Genomic DNA, 27532 nt, shown 5'->3' with positions numbered 1-27532 from the left:
CCAACTCAACTGATATTGTCTGATAGAAAGATGACTAGATATTTAGAGAAAATCACCAATCCTGAAACTTCCCACAGATCTAATAAAAGTTCTGCATAAAGTTGAGACAAAAACACTGATGCCACTATTTTCCTGTCTCCTTAGTAAATTCTGAAGGACAAAAAATAACTGTAATGCTTTGCACTGCATATAATTTATTTTAATAAATTTAGCAACAATATAATGTATGCACAAAATAAATTTGATGAAACTGATGAGATAGAACAAGGCATCAGTTGTAGGAATAGCTAGTCATAAATAGAATGAAAGTATGTCTGATAGACCATCAGCCCGCAAACTTAAGTCCTCATTCGCTGAAGTGGTAAGCGGAGTTAAACCAAGGCTGTGGTAGGATTACAGTGAGCGAAGAAATACGCTATTACAAGGCCTGTTCAAGAAAGAGCAAATTTACATGCAAAATTAAGTGGCACCATTACAGCATAAGCTGATCATGCAGGGAGCTGCAAAGAGTAGTTCGCAACTCCTTAATGGCGAGAATGTGAGAACAAACAGATAAATGTGCTAGTATGAATGAAAAAAGCTAGAATGAAGAAATACTTGTTATATAATATATATACATAATTTCCTAACAGTATAAACTCAAAATCCATATTAAAAATGAAGTTATAAAAACTAAAGGAAACCTTTCTTTATCTCATAACTGTAGGCCCGTCCCTGCTGGTGGGTAATATATCGAACAGTTTGCAAGGGGTAATATGTATGTGAACAATTGACTGACCGAAATAGTTATCTAGAGTTAACTGTGAAGTTGAAATGCTGAGGATTGATGTAGAGCCATCTAGATAGCTATGCATCTAAATGAATACATCTATTGATCAGCGATATATCCATTTGTTTAGTCTCGTAAGTAGAGAGATAGAGCTAGAGCAGCTCTATGAGTGCTGCTGTCTAGACTATGGTACAGCAATTGGCACACCCTGTCTCCCTGCCCTTATCCTTCTTCAGTTGATCTGAAAAACAATATAATAAAACAATGATGCTTTTTCATTATTTCCTACAATCTACCAGATGGCTTAACCAATAATTGCCTAAAAACTTCCGTGACTGTGATGTATATAACAACAATTTTCAGTACAAAAGAGGCATGACGGGAGGTTTTCAATGACTTTACATGTAAACATTATGTGACTACAGTGGAACCTCGGTTCTTGAACGCTCCGGTTCTCAACCAACTTGGTTTTCGACCAACAAAAAATTTGAGATTTGTTCGTCTCGGATCACGAACATAAATTCGGTTTTTGACCAAACCGGAGCATGTGCATTGAAATTAAACGTTCGTAACAGCTCTGGAAACAGCGTCAAAACATTCGTTAACAAAAAGAGAGGCAAGCTACGCTTCATAAATTCTTTACAAAAAGGAATGAACCATCTGAGACGACGTCTCCTCTACCGAACATATTTGCTAGGGAAACAACTCCTTCAGTCAAGTTACCCTAAATTGTTTTGGAGGAGGATTCTCCTTCAAAGATGTGAAGTAAACGTGCCATTGCTGTTTACATATTCTTTTTCTGATGATTTTTAATGTATATATTTGTTACATTTTTGCTGTTTCATTATCCATTTCTGCAATTTTTGGTATTGTATCTTAACCTTTAATGTTTTCAATGTTTTAAGATCAAAACATACGAAATGTTTACTTTTGTTTTCTGTTTTTATCATCATAGATAGAAAATCTTTTATTACATCAAACACAATCTATATCTACCCGTTCTTATTGATATTATGCAGTATACAGTACAGTTTATAGTGTAAAATGTTAAAAAAAATACTTCACCGATGTTGCTTTCTCGACTTGAAAAGTTTCAAAATTTACATATATTAATTTTAATAGGAAAACTTGTTTCAGATCTCAAACAATTCGGTTTTCGAACAACCTTATGGAACAACCTTCTGGAATAGATGATGTTCGAGAACCAAGGTTCTACTGTATCTTTAAGCTCTGAATTTTGCAAAAAGCAAACATGTCAGCTTTGTGTGTGATGGCATGTTAAAACGTTTTTGAATAAACATTTTAATTGCCGAGCACGCAATCTTGCGTATATATCTATATATATTTCTCAAAGTATGTGTGTCCCTCCAGCTATAGCTATTATCAGAATAGCATAACAATGCTGACGCAAGGTCATCAAGTACCGTCATTAGAAGCCAAGCGTATTAACTAGCTTAAGCCTGGTTCCCACATCGATTGCGAGACTCCGGGGGTGACTTGTGCAGCAAAACGCTTGCGACGTTAGTCTCGGCGGCATCTGTTCACATATAAGCTGCATCGCTAAACATAATCGTGTAATCAAATAAAGTGTTCGCTCGCCATGCCATTTCTATAATGGTGACCTTCACCTGTACAGTGCATTTCGGAAAGGTTTTGCCTGCGGCCTTTTGCGAAATTTGAACAGCCCTAAACTATTGCGTTGCCGCCGTCAACTACAGGTGGTCCTCGGTGGTACCCGACGAGTAGGTCCCCATTTCATTGCTAATAGCCTGCGGTGCTGTCGCCAGTGATTTGCGACGTACGCATATGGGAACCAGGCTTTAGTGGCTTTATGTGCCAGGCTAATAGCCTGAAAGTTACAGTTGTTTGACAAAGTTTTAAAACCTTACAGTTGTTTTTATTTTTCTCTTGACCCTACATGATATGAAGCAAAAACTTTAGATAGATTCGTTACGTTATGTGGAATTTACGTTATAGGAGGTATACATTCAAGGAGCATCAACTGTACATAGGTGGTATGTAATACCTAGGTGATATGTAATACATATATAGTATGGATGAGAAAGTAAAAGTACGTGCAAAGTTAGAGGAAGGAGTTTCCCAAGAGGAAGTGAGGCGCAAGATGGAGAGAGAAATATAGCAGGTGGTCAGATGGGAATAAAAGGAGTGAAGGAAATAGAACTGTAATGAGGTAATTGCTGAGTCACAATATAGAGTGAGATACATAGATACTAAATATGTAATTTGTAGGTGAGGCATTAAAGGTGAACTCACACCATTGAAATGATGTAAACAAAAATAACATCAATTTAAACCCAAGACATGACGCATAAATTTGATGAAATTTTTGTCTTTATAGAGCTACCCAGTCCAGAGATATAATAGTGTGAATGAGTACCTTTCATGAACGCTCAGATTCAAGAATATAGTGTATATATATATATAGTATATTTAGTAATTATAGTAATATATTTATAGTATGATATCTACTGTATAGTTGCACTTTGGCAAAGTGACTGACAATAAAAGAGTGTAACGCTGAAACTTGAAAGCAATAACCGATATCCACTATGAGAGAGACGAACAGCCGCACAAATAGTGACGCCATGTTGGCATGTATTTTCTTCTGAGCATTTTAACCGCGATCAACTTTCGTCAATTTTAAACTTGAAACGACCTGACAGTCAGATCACCTCAAACATAAAAAACGATCGCAAATGATGGAACACCAATACTTTTTGATAAAATCTACGAAAACTTTGTTAATGTTTAATAAGATCAAACAAAACGGATAAATAATCTGTGAGTTATTAGCATAAGAACAGCTTCAGCTGAATGCTTTCCTCTTGTTTGGAAAGTTATGTAATGATAAGCATTTCCTCAACTCAATCACTATCGCAAGCCAATGTATCGGCTCGGGTTATCTTCCCTTTGTGGTTGGAAGCCTATGTATCGACTCGGGTTATCTTCCCTTTGTGGTTGGAAGCCGATACATCGGCTTTTAGACAGTGCATTAGTTTATTTATAATTATTCAGCTTTCACTTCAGATAGACCAATAAGATCTGGTCTCCATGAAAACAAGCTTGTCGCTAACGATATGACCAATCAGCAGGACTCTCACGAGCAGCTCCAATTTTACACTGATTTTCAAACAGAAAGTTCACCACACAAAAACCGTGGACAACAAAAAAATATCGCGATAGTGGAAGCTGTAGAAGCTTCCAACATTCTTAGCCATTGGGACTTCAGTAACTCTATATCGAGCGATTCTGACTCTAGCAATGAATCTTGCTATGAAATAGCCCAGTTTAGTAGTAGTAACAGCAGTACGAGTAGAAACATTAGCAGTAGGGGTGCTACTGGTATTAGTAGTGCTGCTAGCAGTAGTCATTTTTTAATTGAGTTAATTTAAAATTTATCTATTTCCTAATAAAGTGTCTTCTTCTCAACAACCTCTTTTTTAAATTAAGTTGATATCTTCATTCTTTCTCAAGTTATTTAATCACCAAACTGGTGACGTTATGTCAACATTTGTGGGATAGAAAAAAAAATTCGGTCAGTGCTAAAAATAAATTTGGTAGTGAATGAGTTGAGCAACGGGCTTTAGTTCATACTTGATGTATCGCTGGATATAACTATGATTCAACTATTGTATGAGATCTTCCGTGAGAATATGTGTAAAATCACTAAATTTAAACTCTCCGACGTACAGCCAACTCATTTTTCAGCAAATGTAGATATTACCTTTTAAAGATAAGGTTAGACCAATTTCTCTGTAGATTTTATTAGAATGTATCAGTATTTTTTATCATTTGCGATTGTTTCTGATGTTTGAGATGATCCGACTGCTGGATGTTTCAAGATTAAAATCGACAAAACTTGATCAGACTTAAAACACTCAGAAAAAAAATATGCCAAATGACACCACTAGTTGTTGTTGTTGCGATAGTTGATATTGGATATTGCATTCAAATTGAAGTGTTACGCCTGTACTCTGTCAGTCTCTCTGCCATTACAGACATCATAATTCCAACTTCGATCTGAAAATATTAATCGCGATCAAGTTTTATCGATTTTAATCTTGAAACATCCTGGCAATCAGATCACCTCAATCACCAAGAACAATTGCTAATATTAGAAAAATACTGATATTTTTTGACAAAAATGTTGTGTGAGTTCATCTTTAAAGCAAAAGCTAGCCAATACTCGATAGAACAAGCATGACTTGACTGGCATGACTTGCCTGAATAACTATAGAAATGCAGCAATACTAAACATACCTCTGTTGTTTGGTTCTGGTAGGTTCTCTCTGGCCACCAGATGCATAACCGTAGTTTTACCAGGTGTGAGCTGGAGTGCTCCGAGAGTGACATTTCCATGTAGAAACCTTCCCTGATATATTAGTCTGAGAATATTGCACTCGGGTCGTTCTTCATCGACCCAGTCTATATAATCATTAAACACACTGAATATACTTACTTCAAGTATAGGGTGCTTTTGAATTCTCATAACGCATCCCTAAAGGTAGGGTACAAGTGCTGTTTTAATAGCGGACTCCTCATTATTTAAACAGTAATACGAGCAACTTTGAATTCCTTATTAATTATTTCTTGATTCTATTGTTTTTCATTTTTGGTGGCACCACATGTAAAATATTTTTTAAATAAAAATGACTATGGACTGCCAAATAAAAGTTTATATGTATTCTGGCTCATGATGCTAGATGACAATGGAGGCAGGTAGAATTTACTAAAAATGAATAAGCACATTTGAGGCTATGTTTCAGCAGAAGCCATGACCTGGGATCTTTATGATTATCTTAAAGGTTGACTTGCAACAAATAGACGCGTAAGAACAATAGACATGGTGTTATTGAATGCATGAAGTATATTTGTGAAAATATTTCGACGAATAAGGTTGCGTGAAAGTGTAAACAGAAGCCATCTTGTACAACTACGACCCATTTGAGGCGTTTTAGAAAGCGATTCTAATCTACGGCGATTTCGTGATGGCGGCGATTAACCGTTTGTTTTTGAGCTTTTAGGAGCTTGTGACCACATTTCCACATATTTGGCACCTACAACACAACAGAGTAAGACATGGTGAATCTTTTGATACCAAATAACTGTAATGTGAATTTTGTTGCAAGTCAACCTTTAATGTTTTAGGCTACGATAACTAAATGTAAGCTTACAGCAAATGCATTTATTGTAAGCTAAAAAAATTTTCATTGGTTCGTGCTGCTGGGTAATCAATTGAGGAATTAGTGTCGGGTTTATTTCGCTGAAAATAGCAGATAAAAGATAACCCCAGTCTCCATGTTTACGAATGCATGTTTAACTAAACAAATGCCTATCATGTACCCATTTCAAGATAAATCTTTTGACATGTTGTCAAATACACACACCAAGGGAACGCATTGGGACACATTACAGTGAATATTGTATTACATTACCGTGTAACGATCACCATCGTCAAGCCTTTCGCAGGCGAGTTTTTTGGGGCTAGTTGAGACCCCCTGGGCAAATTAATTTTTCACAAATCAATTAAAAAAAAATCATTGATACACTCTTATTTATGATATCGTGTATGTGTATTGTTTTTATGATACAGATAAATACAAATAAACATGTTTAAACTCAATTCTTCAAATAACTGTTTCTTTAGCTAAGGTACTTTTGGAAGCATTGGACCTTGCAGAGGCCTGCACCACAGTCTTGACACCATGTGCTTATTCTTGTTCCTCTATAGCCTTGCCTTTGCCTATAGCTTTTGGAGGACGCCACGATAGTAAGAGAAAGTTTTTTGTACTCCGGGAAAACATTCAGAAAGCAGAAACAAAAGCAGCAACAAGCTAAAAACAAAATTCTCAATTTTATCTAAATAGGTTTTTATTTTGAATTTTTCGTTCGTTTAGTATTGCAAAAACATCGTTTTTTTCTTCTCAAAACGGCTTATTCTTTTGTTGCTAACAGAGACCAATCTATTTTGGTTTACTATTGGTAAAAAAAAATAAAACAAAAAATGGCAATTAGCTAACCAGCAATCAATTTATAAAAACGTTCGTGTGGCGGCATGATAGTCGCTCTGCCCACTAGCGTCAGTATCGCAAAACGACAAAAATGTTACTATCCCTGCAAAAGGGTTAAACGGAGTGAGGTGAGACGCTCCAAAATCCAGATCTCAGTTGCGTCACAAAATTATTAAAGGAGACAGGAGACCCCACAAGACTGAAGGCTTGTCTTTACAATTAGTAACAAAACTATCCACATTATAAAACATATGTGGAGGGTGTGTATGCTTTAAGATGATTTATTTGTATATACGCAAAAAAACTATAAATCAGATAGTATAACTATATCCATCATTGGTGCACTGTGCAACCACATACAATCTCAAATTGAATAAATTGATGTTTTGATCAGAGTCTGACATGGAGAGTTATACCAAACTTTCTCTAGTTATATGACCAGTTTTGTACTAAATTATTCAATTTTTTCCAAGTTTTTGAAATGCATCGTGCGACACAAATTTGTAAACTGGAACGCAAATTACGGCTTCAAGCGAAACATACCTAGTGTGATGGAGAAAGTCATTTCGAGTGTTGTTAGGTATTCTACGGAGGGAATATGGAGTTTATAGTTAGATGAATGAACCTTTGCTGAGCAATCTATTTGATACTACATTAAAATTTCCTTAAACGGAGGAAATTTTTCCATAAAAAGATCCTCAAACTGTTGATAAGGTTTAACCTATTGTTTGATTGGAAGAGGAATACTTATGCAATACAATTGTACACTTTTTTCAAGTGATATGAGTGGTTTTGTTGAGCCATTTGATTTTTCCCTATGTCGGTGCAACATTGTAAAGGCATTAGCCTTTGATAAAATGTTTTTACCAAAGTTAGGTGTGTGGTATTGCCAATAACTTGGGTTTGTGGTTTAATAAACTAGCCTAGTGAGAAGAGGAGACAGTAGTCGGCCCATGATAGCCATAATATCGTAAAGAGACCGTTTTAACCAAGAGTAAGTTTGTTGATTTTAATCTTGAAACATCCTGGCAGTCAGGAAACCTCAAAATTATTGAAAAATACCGATATTTTCTGATAAAATCTACTAAAATTTTGTGTAAATTAAGAAGTAGATTGTGTATTGTGAATTACAGACTTATTAAATTCTGTCTTTAATAGCAAAAGAGACATGACCATGGATAGCCTAAGCGTAGAGCAACCAGTATACTATATACACACACTGTACTACACACGCGAGACCCAGTTTTTAGGTATTGAACAAATGCGTTGCGTCGTAATTTTTGACAAAGCTTTTTTCTTTGAAATTATGTTTACGAAAGCTATGACACGAAATCAGAGAGCGATGCACAACTAAAACATTTCTTAGCTACACAAAATGACACAACTCGACAACTGATAATGCCTATAATGGTGATTGGCCAACTAAAACTGGTTTTACCGCCATTACTAATTCTGCCATATCTCTTTTGATTCTCTAGCAAGGCGCTCGGCTGTGATACTTTTACTCCATGGAGAAAGCTACGAATGTCGATAAATTTGTTAGCACTCAAAAGCCAGTTTGAAATGTTAACATCTTCGGCTTAAAACAGATAAAATGGAATCGGATTAGTTCCACTGGGGAATCAACTCATTCCGCTGATCACATACATTGTATATACATAAACTACTATATGGTTGATAAAGGCCTCTATAACATGTGATATCAGAGTGAATGTATTGAACACGTATTGTCTGCCAGCGGGCTATCATGCTAAGGAAGGATTTTATCCACATATGCAGCGACAGCGAATACAGTTGTACTGTTGTAACTCGGTGCTCGAGCCCCTCCCTATTAGAACAATTTAAAGCTCAACAAAACAAGTCAAGTTGAAAATGCACCAGAGCAGATTTTCGAGAGATTTTTTCGAGCAGATTTTCGGAGCATGAACAACCTACAAAAAGCCAAACGCATTCTACGACTCCTGATCATTAGCAGCAAGCACCTTACCTGCGGCTATTCGTCTCACTGATCATTTAATTCCTATCGTGCACACATTCAGGTCTTTACGGCGGACAAATCGGTGCTTGACAACCAAATTTGCACAAACTGTGGTCGCGCACCAAGGTACCACTGTATTTGTTCAACCGACGATATTTTGCTACATCCTAATAACTGACTGACTACAAATTATCACATAACAAACTAATACTTGGTGAAGATGAGGTGCTTATAGCCTGAGATAGGAACACATGAAAAGAAAGTTGTAACAAATCGCAAATGAATGGCACACACCTACAATTAAACCGAGTTTCACAAATTCACAAATTTTTTATCGAATGTTTCATGCATGCAAAAGGCAGAAACGGCACTCGCGCAAAAACATTCTTAGCATCTTCCACACTTCAGTCATTCATTAAGAAATCATGCTAAGTGAGACAGGAGTGCGCTGCTATGACCTATGGAGTATAATTCTTATCTTTTTTACCAAAGAGCCTGCATTAATGCACGATATATGAATATCCATTGAAACACTTATCGCCCGGTAACTCAGCGGGAGCACAACTCTAAAGCCCCAGCATCCACACAATAGAGACGTAGTAAATGAACTTATTCTTGTGGACACTAAGCCGTAGTTAATGGGTCAAAACAGCAACAGGGTATGACGATACCGTTGTCGCTCACCATTGTACAATTAACCCCTGAAGGCACTAGAGGGAACGCGCCTGGGAAGGAATGCAGTTGAAGTATACGAATTCTAATTATGCCGATACAATGACACGCATCACATGGCAATGGCTTGTGATTGAAATGCGTCCACTTGAATACGACCAACTGAGGTCATTCGCTGAATAAGTGGTTATAAAGATGAATAGCTATGAATCAATAGTGACTCTCCCTACTCAACAACAATGGGCCCAGTTCACTACCCAGTTAGCCTGCCTCCTAAGTTCCTAGCTTGGGGCGCGTCACAGAATTGCGCAGAGTGAGTCACCTGGCTATTATACTTGACAACTTTTCCTTTCACAATGATTCTTCACTTACTGGGGTTAATGGGGACCTGCACTGACTGAGAGATGTGAAAATATGTTAAGCAGTATTGTGATCCTAAACCTCTGGAAATATTACACAATCGAGCAGGGTAACACATAACCTATTTTGTGTATAAAAATGAGTCTATAATTACAAGGTTTGGTTCACCGTGTTACTGCTATTAAAACAACTGGCTGACTTACCTGTTTTGAGGAGATAAGAAAATGTTGTGGTAAGATTACCGAAAACAACCAATTTTTTTGAATCACCTTCCTACATCTAGCCTTTGCGATAACAACAAGCTATCCAGCAATTCTAGCTTCTAAAATCTATTTTTTTAATCTAAACGGAGGCTAGTAATTCACTTTTCATTTGATCCAAGTGCCCCCATAATTATACCTATTTGCATCAGGCGCAATAGATATGTGACTTTAAAAAAATGGAGGGTGCGAAAGTAGTCAGGAATCACCGTACATTCATGTAGATGAGCTTACCTTCAGGCCAGCTATCATATATGTGTTGTGTGATGTGGGAGGCGCTGTCGGTAGTAGAGAAGAGGGCTTCGTGTGTTTTGCCTGACACCAATATTAACCTCAAGTTTATCTATGAGCAAAAACAAAGCAAAGCGCTTTAAACCACTTGTTAGTAAAAAGAGAGACCAACATGGGAACACCTCAGCCTAATCATGTTACACCTAGCAGCTGACAAGCAAACAACAACCAATCCTTGGCTCCATCACTGACTGTCCTAAAGCAACTTCTTGAATGTGTTATAAGGATCTGTTATAAGGCTAGTACGGCGCAGATGGAAGCTACTATGAATTAATCATTCAATTGGGAGCAGGCGGAGGTAGAGCGATGGTCGCGAGACACTTATAAGAGAATGACTATGAATAATGGGTGCAAGTTTTACTGATGATAGGTTCGAAAATGGCTGTGTAAAGAAACAAAAGGTAACCAACAGATACAATCGCACTAGACATGACATTGACATGCCCATAGCAACTAGTAGAAGAAATATAACTACGGCTCATTTGAATATATTAGGAAGTTAGCTTTCATGAAGAATGGGACTATCATGCATACGATCATGTTTCCGATCATCTGCCCTATATATTCACTGCGGCGCAGTAAGATCTCAACTCGCATTTAATGGTTCCAGCAGCCAAAAAGGTCAAATGCTATTATAACTTATCCTAGCACAGCTAATCACCTAGACTGTTTAGCTAGCTAGAATGGCTTTAGCCCTAGGCGAGAAAATAAACAATTCGAGGACCAATCAAATGAAACAATCACTAGAGTTACATGCTACAGATTTTTGTCTGAATTTTTATCTTCGTAGCATGTAAATGGTTTGAAACATCACATATTTAATTCTTCAAAATGATTCAAACCTCCGATTCAAGTGGGGTATTTTTGAAAACATCGTATCAACAACGAAGTACTGGTATGATGTAAACATCAATATTCGTATTATTGTTAAATCTTTGCGATCGGAGGTTGGATTTTCATCGTCTTCTTTAGTGACTTCCTTACAGCATCCCTACGCAGCTCTGTTTTCAACGCATGCGTTTAAAAATATTATATCCGTGAAATATAAAGTATTAACTCTGAATTTTAAATGATTTCCCACACATTTTAACATTAGACGCATTTTAATAGTGTCAGCCGCGATATGAAATAGTGTCAGCCGCGATATGAAATAGTGTCAGCCGCGATATGAAATAGTGTCAGCCGCGATATGAAATAGTGTCAGCCGCGATATGAAATAGTGTCAGCCGCGATATGAAATAGTGTCAGCCGCGATATGAAATAGTGTCAGCCGCGATATGAAATAGTGTCAGCCGCGATATGAAATAGATGCCCCGCTATAGCTAAAAACGCAACAGGCTAACATAGAAAAGGCGGAGTTGTGCGGCAATTTCTTTGCAGCATGTAAACTCGCCAGCTACGAACAATTGGGAGTTGTGCGACCACTCCGGCGTATCATGTAAATACGCCCTCCTCATTACTCCACAACTAAAGCCACAACTTCTGAAGCTCAAAAATTCAGAGCATGTAACACTAGTGATTGACAAGGCCCTGAGAATTATGTGCCAGGCCATTTACTCTTCAATAACCCGACATCTCATGATACTGGACATCTCATGAGAACTGGCAGCCTATTGCCTAATTACCTACTACATCATTGACTGCCCTGTCTGTCAGTCATAATAGCCTGGTAATGACAAACTGACAGTGCCTTCAGCGCATGTCCTAAAACTGAGAGACTAGCCCAGTAGCCTTTTTACTAAAGCCTGGTTCGCATATACGTTGCGAAGCACCGGGGACAGCACCGCAGGCTATTAACAATGAAATGGGAACCTATGCGGCGGGTAACGCCGAGGACCGCCGGTAGTTGCCAGCGGCATCGCAATAGTTTAGCGCTGTTCAAATTTCACAAAAGGCCGCAGGCAAAACCTTCCCAAAATGCAATGTACAGGTGAAAGTCACATTATAGAAACGGCATGGCGAGCGAACATTTCATTTGATTACGCGATTATGTTTAGCGATGCAGCTTATATGTGAACAGATGCCGCCGAGCCTAGCGTCGCAAGCGTTTTGCTGCGCAAGTTACTGCCGGAGTCTCGCAATCGATATGGGAACCAGGCTGAAGGTAGCTTGCATGTTGAGAGAAGGAAGAGAATTCACCGAGTACTAAAACTAGCCAAGGAAAAATATTCTCTTAGATAATCGATTTGTATGGAAAAATATTCACATAGATAATCGATTTGCCCTACAGTTGTCCTAAGCTGGATTTCTCGTTAAATCAAATCAATGTCATTAATATTGATATCAGCCCTTTTGACAGAGACCACACCACTTTTCTTGTCATCTGAAAAAGATTTATCATCATATCACAGCTTAGGGCTTTGGGGATGCTGATCAGGCAGGCCCTTGTGTGGAAGCCTTTTACATTTAGCATAACAAAACGCTGATGGCAAATACATGAATAATAGGGGCAACTCAATACATGCCCAGGTCCATTATAAAAGGCTGTAATTGAGCTGTTGTAAACGGCTTAATTGCTCATCCATTGAGGACACACGGAGTGAGCTCAAACAAACAATGATACACACCTTATCAGAAGGTATTGCTTTGCTCTTTCCAGAGGCCATACTAGTTTTTGCTCTTGTTCTATATATATATATATATTTATCAGAACGACTTTGCTGTTATATCATATCCGCTACCTGCAATAGTTGCACAACAAAGTTGTAACATTGTGGGATGGCACTGTTACTGTTATTAGTAGAGTACAATAGCAACCTTGATCTCTATTCTTAGCGGACATGTTGGGTAGATACAACAGATGATGTAATTAAAGTAAGCAATGCAATTAAATACTAGTAACTATGCTATAACAAATAAGTACTCAACTAAATGAAGTAGGCTAGTACATAAAAACGTGCAATCAGCAATAAACATACTACCCAAGCTTCTATAAGGATTACATTACACAACATAAAACTATGTTCTCATCTACATGTATGCTATCGTACCGATGACGGGCTTGACAGATCTGAGACAAATTTTGGGAATTTCTCAATAAAAAGGCAGTCATATGAATTGAAATTTTTAACGATAACATAACCTGTTAACTTGATTATGATCAAAACTTGTAGTTGAATTATGAAGCGCTGCACACTAGGGGACATGGAAACATTGGAAGTTGGATATTGCTGCCTTCATAGTTCAGTGTCAGAGTACACCTTGCATGAGCCTGTCACTAATACAGTAGACCTTCGCCATATGATTTAATTTGTTTCAGTGTTGGCATCGTAAGGCGAAAATGTCGCACAAAAGGGGTATAGAAACCCGTAGTAATTATCTAATGCAAACACCCAGTGTTGAAAATCATTAAACTTTTATATATGTACTGTACATATTAGGAATTAGCAACAAAATATATGTTAACCCTAGCAATGATAGTTACCTACAGTAACTTGAGTATATTTAGTGGTTATGATCAGCAATAACGTGTAACTTTCCAATGTACTATGTACAGTACGTACCGTAGGGAGTTCCAATCTTTGAGAAAGACGCATAACATAAGCATTGAATTTAACCTAAATAAATTTAGCTTACCAAATACATACTTAAAGCTAAGTTTTAGTATGTAGGCTATTTTAATAAAGTTCAATTCTGTCAACAGCTAAAATTTTATCACCTACGTGTTTTTAGTTTCGTTTTCACTATAACTAATAATGCTGAACTGAAAAAGAGAGCGAGCATCGCATCTCTTTCATGAATTATGGAGAGGGATTTTGGTGAATAGCATATCGGCATTTTCATTATTCCGACGTATTCAGCACACCGACTGCCAAATTTGAATTTCGAGACCAATTTTGGTCGATTTCGTATGACAATAATAATGTTGTATGACGAAGACAAAAAAACATGTTCTTCATTGCAAGGTGAAAAAATAGTATAACAGAGTGCTTATAACCCGAGGGCAGACTGTACAGTTTGATCAGTCAGTATCTGGGTATATCATCACTGAAAATAAAGAGAGGAAGCTGAATTCCAAAGAAGTATTTACATACTTGTTGTGTTTAGAAAAATAATACGAACACGGCTGTGCGATGGGAAGCACTACATGATTGATGATGACTGATGTCAGAATTGAGACAGCAGGAAATATTGCTAACCACAATCTCAACAGAATATTGCTCTTGACAGTTGAAATCTTTTTAGATTACTGTTTGCATTTGTCAAATGATCTTTATTGGGGTACATTCTTCAAAAATATATGTCATAAACAAAACATTCTTCCAATGGTCATATTTTTGGTCATCATCTGATGACTAAATGAAACAATGTCTCCCAACACAAGCTGCGTCATATTTGCATTTTTCCCTGTAGACCATCAAAACCTATTGCATCCACAAGAATCATTTAATCCTAGCCATGAGTTCCATCTATCAAGGGAATTCCAACATTGAACTTATAAAAATGACTTCATGGCAATCAGTCAAGACTATGATGGAATAAGGACACACAGTGAATATTGATAATGCTCAAATGATAGGTTCAAGTATTTATGTAAATGCAAACACCTACATCTGTATAGATACCAATAGCATTTTATTGACGAGACTAAACAAACACAAGCAACATGGAAATCAGAGTTTTCATTAGTTTCCAACTTCTGTAATAGGATATCACAGCCAAACCTGAACACATGATTTTAATTCCTTCGAATATATTTGTTAATGCCAAACTAACACATGTTGGAAAAGGCATTGTCCAAAGGATAATTGTTTTAATTAATTAATTCTACAGTTCAAACCTAAGGATAAATATTTCAAACAATTATATATAGCAGTAAAACAAAGGCATCATAAAAAGCCATGCAAAAACTGATGTAAAAAATTAAAATATATGTGTGAAGCACAGTAAAAACTACAAAAGAAAAGGTTTTGTTGCCACTGCGTCTTTACCTTAGATGCAAATTTAGGCATAGCTTTGGTGATGCAATAGATGGACAGTCAATAGAGAGAGCAAGTCTAACTTAGATCATGTTAATGTGAAATTGACACAGCTTAATCATATTTTTATATAAATTGATTTTCATGCTTTTTCTTTGAAATCACCACATCAGACCTTTCCATTTTTGCTCATTTCAGATTTTTTCTGTTGCATAACTTTCATTTCCCTCCGTACAACAACAACTAGACTATAGATTTTTCCAAAATGCTTGCTGATGTTTCTTTTACGATGTTTTGCTTCAAATCTAAAGAAAACTTTGCCCTCTTCCCTTCTCACAAATACTAATACTATTTTGAATATCTAAGAGTTCAAAACTAAAAAATGAAGCAATGCTTTGTTATTCGAACACAGTAGAAGCAAACTACGTATATGTGAAAGTGAACTACATATATATGTACTAATTACCAAAACACAGTTTTCAAGGGTCTTCTGAATTGTCCTGTGCAAAACTACTCAAGATGTTGAAACAATTAGTTGCTACAATTTGACGTAATATGTCATGTTTGAGCGATCCTAGTTAGATGATTGACAATACGTAGGCTAGTGAAAATAACTGAAACAAGAATGGAAGAATGCCATTTTTTCATATCTAGAGTTGAAAATGATTAACCAAACTTTGACTTATCCCTCATTCGAGTCTCAAACCTTCCTTTATCAGGATTCCCTGATAATACATTAGCTTTGGCCTCCCAGGTTGATGTATGAAAGCCTATATAACAATGTCTTCAGCGGATACTGATCTTTTCAAGTAAAAAAGCTGAACAATTGAGAAAACGCCAATAAAATGCATGTATAGGCTAACAATATTGCCGTGTAGCCTGCCTGGTCATTTTGTTTTGGCCTATTCATAGCAAAAATCACATGCTGACGTAAATAAAAAAACAGTTCCATTGGTGATTATATTAAAACGCCATTTTTCATCTGACTCTAATATGACTTAGGCTACTCGAGTATTCTTGGACCAAAGCTTTAGAATGCATTCTACACTAGTCCCCTGACAATGTCAACACGCATATAATTCAACCGATTATTGTGATCTTTTGGTATCAGTAATTCCTCAATACATTACTTAACCAAAACAATAACTCACTAAACCCACCGATAATATGAGATGGTACATAACTTACTGGTTTTTCTTGAAAAGCTATTGAAACTGTCAGCCGTGCTAGTAATAGCAATAGGTCGCACGTCCTCAATAGCTAGAACGATTAAAAATTGTACTGGCTATGCCCTAAACACCGTTAAAACTATACTCAAAGGTTGGTGTGACACGAAGACTACGATACCCTATTAATAATTAAATGATTCAAGTATTACAACGAGAAAATTATTTGACAACGAAACTCAAGGGTACCGGATACTACAACAGAGGTCGCTTGTTTGTTGATAATGGCTACCACACGCTAAGATTCATACAGCAAGAGTTGTATTCGCTTAGTTTGTCGGTAGAAAACAACTCCGTAAATATTAATATTATTTTTCAGTGTAAAGTGTCCTCGCGTTGACTCTATGATTAATATAAATAAAGTCGCAGGTTCTAAAAGAATTGCATAGAAACGGTTCGAATTTGGCCCGCGAACTTGGCTTTTCAAAAGTTATTCAGTACTTGTGAGATTGAACACTATGCATATACAGTACATAGATCATATCATTAAAGATATTGTACGAGAGAGTGTCCTTATATTAGACTTGGTTATAGAATTTGTGTACATGTCTTTGCTTTTGCAGAGCAAAGGCTACAATTGCCATTGCGTGGCGTCAAAATTGATAGATTAGTAATCTAAGGCTAACATCTCATCAGCTAAACAGCTTCGCCCTTGCTTAGGCCGTTATCGTCTTTTTATTCTACACGTGCCTTAGGCCTGTCCAAGAGCTTGTTGTAGCAGTCTTCTGAAAGTTGACGCAACAAAATTGCTTCCATTTAAAGTGTGTGTAAAAGTATACGTTAATATCTGATTATTTCAAGGCTTCAATTAAGCTACAGCTTTTGCCGCCGATAAGTTGCACGCGTTGATGTGCGACGTTATATTTTTGTTAATCCAATGGTAATAGTAGTGGTAATGTTATAGTGGGGAGGCAAGGTATGTTTTTTTGCTCATTGAAGAGAACTTTGTGTCCCATATGTTATGTAATGTCCGGTTGTGCATGCGCACCACGGACATCGGCAATTGTGCTTTGGCTAGCAATTAATAAACGACAAGGCTCTGAACTTGTTACCTCTATCATCACCAAACATCCTGCATTATATATATTACAAAGTATGACACCATATACCATTGGAAAGCTGAGAATTCACTGATTTTAAATCTATGAGTAACTTTTCCGTACCAGTTGCGTATAAAACACTACAGGGGCGTAAATGGGGGTTTTGAATGTTTTTCCACTGTAGCGAATATCAAAATGTGAGCATACATACCTTAATAACTGTTGATTCAAATCTACTCTTTTTACATGTTATGCTGAACATATTATTGGCTTTGTATACCCAAATTTTCAACTCTACATCACTATATGATCAGAGGTTTTTCGGCGATATTCAGGGCATGTCATGTTTTTGCAAAATTTTTGGGTTCGCACATAAGCCATTCCCTTTCAATCATAAGTGAGCTTCTGAAGATTATATATCATGACGACCTATGTGTTTATGTTCAGAAAGCTGAATTACATCTTTCTGGACTTAATACTTCTGAGAAAATTGATGCGTTTTGTATGTTATGTCTATTTCGGAGCTATCCCCCAAATGTGTATTATCTATGTTTTTGTGCTATCTGATGCATTCAAGATCCATATCTAGGTCAGTTTATAAGACTTTTTACAGAGAAATGGCATTTTAGCTGATTTATTGGTAAAGTACACCAACTAACAGAATAAAATAACTGCCTATTATCTATATAATCATAAAACTAACACTAGTAGTCATTTTCTGGGTCATGGCCGATCTTGTTTTTCTGTTCGTGTTTAAAATAGTGCTCATTTTATCTATTTGATCCAAAGTCTTCCATCTGTCCATCCTGCAAATTAAGATAAACTAAATTACTCCGAGCAAATAAGATTGATTGCATGCCTGGACAGAAATTGCAGAAAAGTCATTCACATTTTATCTGGATATGTCAATGCTTAAGCAAACAACAGTGTAAATATTACCTGCTTAGTTTTCATCGCCTTTAGATTCATCAGATTCCTCTTCTCCACCGTTAAGACAGTTCCTGCAGGTACAAACATCAGTACACACCATGCCAACTCTGAAACATTTGCACTGATTGCTACTGCAGTCTTTTCTCTGGCATCCGCATGACATCTGACTTTCATGTGATTCATCACATAATGTCGGTTTAAACTGATCATCCCAGCCTTTTCCTGTAGGAGATGAGGAGCCAATAAGGGCTTCAATTACGGGTACTCTGAGCGTTGCGATAGGCGACGAGAGAAGAAAGAGAGAAGGGATGACAAGAGAGAAGTATTACAAACATGCACACCATCTCATTCACTTTTGCTCACAGTTGAAAATATACCTCAAATAACTTGATAACCAAAAATTTTATTAATTAAACACTCACCTCTTCTAACGATGTGCAACTTTCACAAGTCACTTTCAGGCGGAAATGAACGTTTAATGTAGACTTTTTAATATCGGGGTTCGATATATAACAGCTACAGGACAAGCATTTGCAATGAACTCTTGACCTAGTCGTTGGAGTGGCCACAAACATGTATTGACCAAAATGCAAAGGCTTTGGGGTTTTCCCTTCAGTTCATCGACTCAGAGCCGGGTAGCCTCGTTGTGCTTCACGGCTCTGCATTGACAATAATTATTAGCCAATAAGATTCCATGGCCGAAACCGCAGGCGCCCTATTTCACATGTGCCATACTGATGGCTGCTGAGGAAAGTAGTTACGTGCTCTAATGATTTTAGGCCGATAGTCAGCTGTGAAATTTAACTAGTTTTGGGGTTATATTTATTTTAATATAGTGAATGAAAGAAAAAGACCAGCTAAAAGATGGTAATTTAATGTGAATTATTTATATTAATTCTAGCAGCTGTTCCTGTGAGACATTTGATTGTGTGACCCAAGAATAATAATTTGTACATTCTTCTTGATGGCATTTGCTTGCAACAAGTTTCTAATGATCATTGCGTAATCTTCCATGTGCACTTAAGCCAGTTAAGCAGGCGAAAGGCAACTTGTCATTCCAATTTTATCCACCTATTTAGTTTATAGGCCAGTAAACGTACTATCATTTATAGAACTTTTTATCAGTATCTATTTTATAGTTGTTGCAAAATAATATATGCGTTGTAGCCATAGTTATCTCCTCCACATTGCCAAGTCCTATAGATTACTACTATGTACATGTATATAGATGAAGTCTTCATATAGCGCTTGTGGTTCAAAATAGAATACAGCTGTGAGACATTGCGTCCTTGAAAAACTTCAGTTCTCATTTTTTGTTGAAAGTGTCTTTCAACTTGTACGACTGTGTGCCCAGCTAGCCTCCTTAGAGGGCCCTGTCCAGCAGCTAACCTCGCCAGGTTGATCCTCGCCAGTTTCTGGAGAGGTGGAAAACGGACTACCGACCTATTGTCGTTCACATAAATTTTTCTTCAGTTTTTCTAAACAGACGGACCAAAGTGTCAAGATAAATATCATTGTAATGTTTTAACTCTATTTGCAACTCCCGATTGAGTAAGCATGGCTAACAGCTAGAAAGTCTTTGAACTGGGGGCTAGTTTTATTGTAAAAAATTGTTGCCATAAGTCTGAGGGTTAAGGCCATAAGTCTAAGTTTCCTAAGGGTGGGGGTCTGGTGGTTCCCCCCTGGAAATTTCTTAGTTTAACTAGTCAAAATGGTACAAATCTAGCACACTTGGCTCCTGATGGGGCGCATTTTGTAACAGCGAATTTGACATTATAAACCACTGTTTTCTAAATATAAAACTGTTTATTGAGATTGTCTTTAACAACGCTTATTAAAAATATAATGTGAATGAAAGCTGCTAAAGGGGTTGGCCACAGCTAGCATGAGGTAGAATTATCACCAGGTACAATGCTGAGTGATGTAGGAGACGAGTGTCTCTTATGAAATAATTTCATTAATTAATATTGTAGAGTTGGAAAGTAAAATTAATAGAGCGCCATGTTAAAAATAATGCACCTATACGATAGTCTATAATTCGGAGCAAGTAGTAGAATGAGTAAACTGATTCATTTATGCAAATACTTAGAATTAATTTAAAGGAGGGAAGATCTTCCACTGTGGGAGTGTTTGAAAGTGTCCATGATAGCTTGTGTGTCTAGCTTATCAGTTAGATCATTGTGCACATGTAGTATTAGTAAGTTGTTCAGTCTTTTTTGACCCATAGAGGCCCTTATGGCAGTCAGAACCCGGTTCATAGCGCTGAATGATCCTTCTGATACAGCATTGCTGGCTGGCAGCAGTGACTGTTGCTACTAGCAACAGTCACTGATGCCACTGCTGCATGCCACTGATGCTACTGTTGCGCAATAGCAACAGTCTAGCGTCTGTTGCTAACTGTGGGTACATTGCACAAGACCTTCTTATCCATACAAAAAAAGTCACTGGCTGATTTGATTGAGGTGTTGGAGAGTCGCAGCATCTCAAGCTCACATTGTAACATGTCTGACTGGAAATCATCACCATAGAATCTGAGTGTTTCTTCCAGTTCCTCAACATATTGCTGGTTATTACTTGCCTTGCATATTAGGTTTTCAAGCTTGATCTGCTTACTAATGCCCTCCTGAGTGAACCTTTTTTTAATTGTACTGATAGCATGATCTATCACCTCAAAAAAGAGGCGCCTGTACCTGACCTCAATTGACAGCTCCCTTCCTGAGCCATTGTTAGGGTCGTATCTTATAGGGATCTTTCTTCATCTTGACTGAACTAGTTTTGAAATAGCTGTAGAATAACATTGAGTTGAAAACATCACTAATATATTATTGTTCAATATTGTGCCACACTGTTTTGATTGATAGTTGCTCCACCAGATTGCTCAGTTCCAATGTATGGTAACTCCACATCCGAAGATAATCAATAACATGAATGTTTTTTTGTAGGTAAGTATGTGACAGAGACAGCTGGAGAACTAAAAATTAAAACCTACCAAACATCTCTCTCTTTTCTTCAAAATCACTTAACTGTCTGAGGAACTCATCTTCATCCCTCATACTTGTCAGCATAGTCATGACAGATAGGGCATGTTGTCTAGCTTCACTGGCTGTGGGACTTTCTGTTTGCAGAGTTTTGCTGAGGATTTCAGTGATGCCATAAACTTTGTCTGCCAGGACAAGGCCTACAAAGCAAAAATTAGTTAAATGTAAAGCTTCAGTATTGACAGACATCATGAATGGTCCAAGACTAGCCAAGAAACTTAGCCTCCCCAAAGCCAAGTGCCATGGCTAGTTTTTCATTATGAATAGGCAAGACATGAAGATCAGACTAAGATACACTTTAACATACCAAAAAGACTTTGCAAATGAGAAATACTAAAAATTTTTTTGGGAAATAAAACCTTACCAAACAGAAAACTATATTCTCTCATTTTAGACAGAACCTCCAAGACCTTGGCACGAGTGTCACTGTCTGTTGTTTCTTCAGAAACTTCCTTGCATAAACACATGAACGTCTCATGGTTACATAGCACACTTCTTATTGTGGAGGCTTGTACAGTTCACCTGAAAGTAAACATTGGTTTGCTATGATGCATCTTGAACCTATGCCATACAATGTAGATTTGCCTTAACATGGTACTCAGCCAAATACCCTTCTGCCATTACTGGTATAATTAAGCTTAGCCATTGTATCTACTAACACAAGTTTGCTAAGCATTATGATCTCAACATATATACCAACCTTGTACAATATTTACACTTACCCTGTTTGTGAAAACTTCTGCACTTTTGGTGAGATGGTCGGACTTGTTCCTTGCTCAGTCTTGAGCTTCTCCAACCATGCTTCTCTCTTTGGACTGGCTTTGACAAGCTTGGTGAATTCGTTAGTAACGTCCATTGCATCTCTTATGATAGTGCACTGTTTAGTAGTATCCTGTACAGCTAGGTTTAAGGAGTGGGCATAGCAGTGTAGGTAAAGTGCCTTTGGATTAACCTGGAACACATATCGATGAATGTCTATGATGTTGAGAGCTTATTGGGTCGTTGCAAACCAAAAATTTGAGAATAGAAAAAAATGTTAGAAAAAACCAAAACAGCTATAAATAACTTTGAATGATCATCTCACCTTTAAAACTTTGATTGAGACACCAGCATTCTTGCCTGACATCACTGATGCGTAATCATAACACTGGCCCCCGTAGATCGAATCTCCTTAGTACATCTATAATAGTCTTGAATAAACTCTCTGCATCTGTTTGGTTTACATTATATAGGCCAAGAAAACCTTGTGAGCTATGTCTTTGTCAACCCATCTAGAAATAAAATAATGGAATCAAATCAAAAGGTATGACACACTAGATCAGTGCCTGAACCATCTCACTATCATTTTCTAGAGTTATCTGTGGGCTTCGCCCTCGGGGCAGTCACATGTGTAGACAGACAACTCCGCAAAAGATGGATCAAGTTTGATCTAACGTCATACATGCCTGTGCCAAAAGGGATGAACAAAGAAAATTAATAAAATCCAATGGGTATGAAAAAAACCAATTACGTCATACAGAAAACAGATTGCTCTCTGCTAGCACTATCTGGACTTTCATCCATCATGATAGTATGAAAGCCACTAGACTTGATTCGATCCCTGAGTTGTCTGGCTACTCTACTAGCGATTATATCAAAGAGATTATTCTGACAGGTGGAGGAAGTTCATGTGGCTCTTCCATTGAGCCACTCTTTCAATAACCTGTCTGTCATAGACATGAATCTCAGCAGCTGTCTAAGGTTTCCATTAGGCTCACTCTCAGTCTGTGTAGATGAGGTTGTAACAGTAGAACCTGCAGATAATTATTGCATTACACACATTATTGACATATCCGCCTTCTTATGTTCATTATGAAACACAATAAGGACATGAGATGAAAATATGTGCCGCCATCAAGACGTGGATGCTTTACATCAGTAAAAAACAATATAATACATTAGCTTATAACTTAATCATACCTCTGATAGCAATATTCTGTCTTGCTAGCAACTGGAGTGCCCGAATAACTTCTCCAAGTTTCTTTCTGTTATTAGACTTAGCAGCTGACAACCTTCTATCTAGAACTTCATCGACTCTTGGTTGGCTAGAAAGTTTCAGAGATGCTTTGTGAACAACCAAAATGGCATAAGCTGTGAAATTCACCTTCTTTTCATTCCATCTACTATAACCAGCATGGGTATAGGCTGGTTGTTGCTGATTAGTGAATCTGAGATAGTCTGTTGGTAAATAAATATTATTTCATGAACAATTGAAAACTCATGCTGATGATGAGTTGAAAGAAAGTGCTGTTGACATGAATGTACTACACTGTTAACTGAAATTCTAAGTGACTGGAAAATATGGGTAACGCAAAATGTATGAGCACATAAATTATTGGTCCACCGGAAGAAAGCTAGCAGCTATTTAAATACCTGCACAGATCACCATTTCTGTAGGATGGCACTCAGTATGAGTAGTGGCAGGATCGATGGTAGCAAGGTTTTGCAGGCCAATATGACTTTTCAATTTACTCAGTTTGGTTGCTCTAATGCAGATATTACACAAAGCTAAGTCGTGTCTAATATCATAATGAAGCCATGGAACCATAGTCAACCACTTTGTGTTGAAAGGACTTGTTTCTGGAGCTCTGTCTTCTCATCGGAAACTTGTAGGTCGGCGGTGGATGGTACTGCGTGTAATTCTGGTCTAGAAAACAAAGTTGATAATGCTACGGGGCAGATTTTTTTTAATTCATCACTCATCATAGTCATATTACTAGCAATAGACAAACATACTAGTAAAGATCTCAATTGCTATTCTCCATAAAGGTTCCAATGATTTATAGAATGGAGAAATTCATTTACTGCCTTTGAGTGGGATACAGGATTATGCGATTTAATGTTACCTTCAACTGGATTAACTGGCTCATTGCTTCATTGTTCTGCCTCTGAGTTGACAGGTGCTGTGATGGCTTCTTCATCAATGTTTTTATAACTACCACCAGTACTAGACATAGGTTCTGATTTTGTTGCAGCAGCTACATGATAACTATCTGTCTTCTTTCTACGTGAAATGAAAGGAGAATGAACTTAGATAAACTTAAAAGTGGATAGAAAACTATCAGTAGAGTCATTCAATGAAGTTTTAACTGGATTGACACTTGCTGACAACATACATCTATCAGACATGCATGGTTGATGGTTGGTAGTTGGATAGTGTTGGCAGGTCTCAGTTACTGTCAACAACTCAGTCAGCTCTCAGTACATGATAAATGATAGAAAAATTGATATCCACCTCAGTAATTTCACATTGCATTGGTCTGGATTGACAGGCATCACAGACACTAATTGACTAGTCTTATTAAGTCAGTCAGTCCACCTACCTTCTGCTGAAGAGTCTATCTGGGGGACCTACATGTATCTTCTTTCGCTACAGAGCTTTCTCTGGTTCACCTGCTTCTGCCATTATGGAGATGGTGGTGCTGATTCTCAAATCAATTTTCAATGAACTTCTTTAGTACATTGCTCAAATAACCCACACACAGCTTAAACACTGTAGTCCAACAGTGTGCTCCATCAATGATCTCTTTGGGTTGCAGTTGAATTAGCAAAAAATGCACTTGGTGATGAGTGGCATAGTTTAGACATCAATGAAACCTCTCGCGAAGCGCGTGATTTAGTGTTGTTACCACAAATACTGATTCAATATGGCGGTGCCCATAAGTGAACATTTATTGTTTCTTCAGCTTTTTAAAGATTTATTAAAATCCAGCAAAAATTTTGTGAATTCTGGGATTTCGAGCCTCAAAAAATGGTACTGCCATGGCAGTAGCTGCAGTATAGGAGGACATGGCCTTGGGCGGAAAAAGATATGACTATGTTGCAACATTTACAGTTATCTACAAGGCTTTTAGAGCTTATGCTAAATAGCTGGCTCAAATTTTCTGCAGAGAGTGGTACAATGTGCTCGGGATGGAAGTTCTTGATTCATAGCCCAATTGCAGTTCTAGCATGCCCCATAGCTACAGCCAATTTTCCAGGCTTGAATATATTGTTGCAGCATACTTCAACATTATCAAGCGTGGTTCCTTGAGATTTGTGGACTGTCAATGCAAACGCTAATGACAGAGGCAACTGTGGTCTGTAGACGCTAGTCATCTGACAGTAGGGGTTGAAGCTACGGACAAAACAATGTGATTATAAACTAAAAAAGCTACACAACTGAGTTATGGCAACCATTACAGATCTTCAGCAGGGTCTATATTTAGCAACATAACTGTCGTTTACCCAAATAATTCCCTACTGATATGAAGTGCAGCCATCCCGAAGTTGTTTAAAAACTTACTAGATAAACTTGTGAGGTTTGATAGCAATGGGATCATCATAACATTCTAACTTGACCTTAACACAAGTATCCTGCATCGCAACAATCTCTCCATGGGTGCCATTTGCTAACGACTCAGTCAAGTTGATGAGAAGAAGAACTGGCACTCCTTCTTTCAGAAGAAGAATCTATAATGTATATATAAAACTATATACATGTACATGTAGTACCATAAACCCATGCATTGTTATTGTGCAATGCAACAACATGGGCATATGATAAGCCAAATCAAGATGAATGCATATCAGTAATTGAAGGACGGATTATTAGTACATGCATTGATATTGCTGCAATGAGTTGTGCCTGTCAAAAATAAAACGTGCAATTTCTTTACACCTAGCTAAGTGCATGATGAGTGTAATAATAACACGTCATTACCAACATAGCCAAGCAAGATAATTTACTTCAAGCAATGCAGAACAACAATTAAACAAAAATTTATTACATGCTATTAAGCGAATGAGGAAATGAGATCATTTTGTATACTTGAGCGAACTAAGAACAGTTACAATATAAAATGTAAGCATTACTAAACAACAAAATGCTGCTTAGAATAAAAATCAAAAATTTCGCTGCTAAAAACTGCGGGCCAACTATAAACTTTGTCATTCAAATAGTCATACCTCATGAGCATTGCTTCTGCGTAGTACTTCCTTGAAGCCTGAGTCTTCTGCTAAATATTTTTTAACTTTTTCAGACCATCGGTTCACGCAAGCAATATGGGCTCATACGTCAAAATTACGCGCGAACAAAACGGTCTTGTCTCGATTGGAACATGGAAGAGGTCTGCATTTAGACTTCACGAATTCCATGGTCTTCGCCGAGACTGATCCATCACTTGTCTCTCTTACAGCGTTGGCTAACACCATATCCCTTGTTCTTACTATCTGCAACATCATTTCAATTACGTGAGGTTTTAGATTAGAAAATAATTGAACAAAATACAATGTATTCTCATAAGAACATTTGCTCCAACAAGAATTTTGAAAAAAAAGTGAACATTGGAACGAATTTACTGAAAGTATTGAGGTTTGACTGCAGTTTAGTGCAGAATACTAGGTCATATTATGATGTGGTCAGTAGTTGTATGCATACCTCAACTAAATTCACTTTGTGAGGAATATAAACGGAAATATCTACATGCTGATATATAGTTCTCCAATGTCCCCATTGATCAGATTGGCAACTGGAGCCAACTGAAAGAGGTCGCCAACAAATATGCGCTGCACACCTCGTAGAAGCAAGGAATTTTTTTAATATATTGTATTATGACAGATGTGAGTGAAATTTGGACCGACTGCATGCTGATTTCATCAATCAGCCTCACGTCACACTCTGCCAACCTGCAAACAATTCATTCGGCTAGAGTATTTAAAAGATTAACAGCATAAGCAATTATGTGTGGTTTGTTCAACCAAATCAACTTTAATTACGCAATAACATATTGTGAGTCACTATGCCTATTAGATGTAGAAACATTTACCAAATAAATTATGTATACAATTGAGTTCCAGGGCAAAAATTGACAGCTTTGACAAACAAATGAGAGTGAATTGTTATAAGTTGGCCCCAAATTACATTTTGAGAAATACAAACTTGGCACTGCAGATTATGATGCATTTTTTTGCATGTTTATGTGTGTTTGGCATTTATA

At 37.3% G+C, this 27532-nt stretch overlaps 3 protein-coding genes across 4 annotated transcripts in view; 1 reads left to right on the top strand and 2 right to left on the bottom strand.

Moving 5' to 3' along the window:
* Positions 1–177: 177 nt before the first annotated feature.
* On the bottom strand, positions 178–16697 carry LOC137405763 (ubiquitin-like protein 3). The gene is made up of 5 exons (XM_068092150.1): positions 16470–16697; positions 12930–13043; positions 10306–10414; positions 5051–5215; positions 178–1010 (listed from the first exon to the last, which is right to left on the bottom strand). The coding sequence occupies exons 2-5, from the start codon at positions 12966–12968 to the stop codon at positions 949–951; spliced, it is 375 nt and encodes a 124-aa protein (XP_067948251.1). The 5' UTR covers positions 12969–13043; positions 16470–16697; the 3' UTR covers positions 178–948.
* Positions 16698–17585: 888 nt separating this feature from the next.
* Positions 17586–27532, top strand: part of LOC137405851 (DNA repair protein RAD50.L-like) — a 108471-nt gene continuing 98524 nt past the window's right edge. For both annotated transcript variants that reach the window (XM_068092278.1, XM_068092277.1), the window contains exon 1: positions 17586–17600. The gene's annotated coding sequence lies outside the window, so the exon portion shown is untranslated. The remainder of the gene's footprint in view (positions 17601–27532) is intronic.
* On the bottom strand, positions 18318–22641 carry LOC137407041 (uncharacterized). Its single transcript, XM_068093648.1, has 7 exons — positions 22600–22641; positions 22261–22467; positions 21880–21967; positions 21467–21655; positions 20876–21192; positions 18487–18699; positions 18318–18353 (listed from the first exon to the last, which is right to left on the bottom strand). Exons 1-7 carry the CDS (start codon positions 22639–22641, stop codon positions 18318–18320), a joined length of 1092 nt encoding a protein of 363 aa, XP_067949749.1.

This window comes from Watersipora subatra, chromosome 10 (genome assembly GCF_963576615.1).
Source record: "Watersipora subatra chromosome 10, tzWatSuba1.1, whole genome shotgun sequence".
In the NCBI taxonomy this organism is placed as follows: Eukaryota; Metazoa; Bryozoa; class Gymnolaemata; order Cheilostomatida; family Watersiporidae; genus Watersipora; species Watersipora subatra.
The sequence above is the reverse complement of the archived record's forward strand: the minus strand, read 5'-3'. Positions and strand labels throughout refer to the sequence as shown.

Coding starts and splice junctions, on each gene's coding strand:
- LOC137405763 (XM_068092150.1), bottom strand. CDS start 12,968: ATGGCCTCTGGAAAGAGCAAAGCAATACCTTCTGATAAG. Junction 10,415..12,929: donor AAGCAATACCTTCTGATAAG/GTGTGTATCATT, acceptor TTTTGCTCATAG/ATAAACTTGAGGTTAATATT. Junction 5,216..10,305: donor ATATGATAGCTGGCCTGAAG/GTAAGCTCATCT, acceptor ATGATTATATAG/ACTGGGTCGATGAAGAACGA.
- LOC137407041 (XM_068093648.1), bottom strand. CDS start 22,641: ATGTCAGGCAAGAATGCTGGTGTCTCAATCAAAGTTTTAAAG. Junction 21,656..21,879: donor AGAATATAGTTTTCTGTTTG/GTAAGGTTTTAT, acceptor TTTGCTTTGTAG/GCCTTGTCCTGGCAGACAAA. Junction 18,354..18,486: donor AGGCGATGAAAACTAAGCAG/GTAATATTTACA, acceptor CTTAATTTGCAG/GATGGACAGATGGAAGACTT.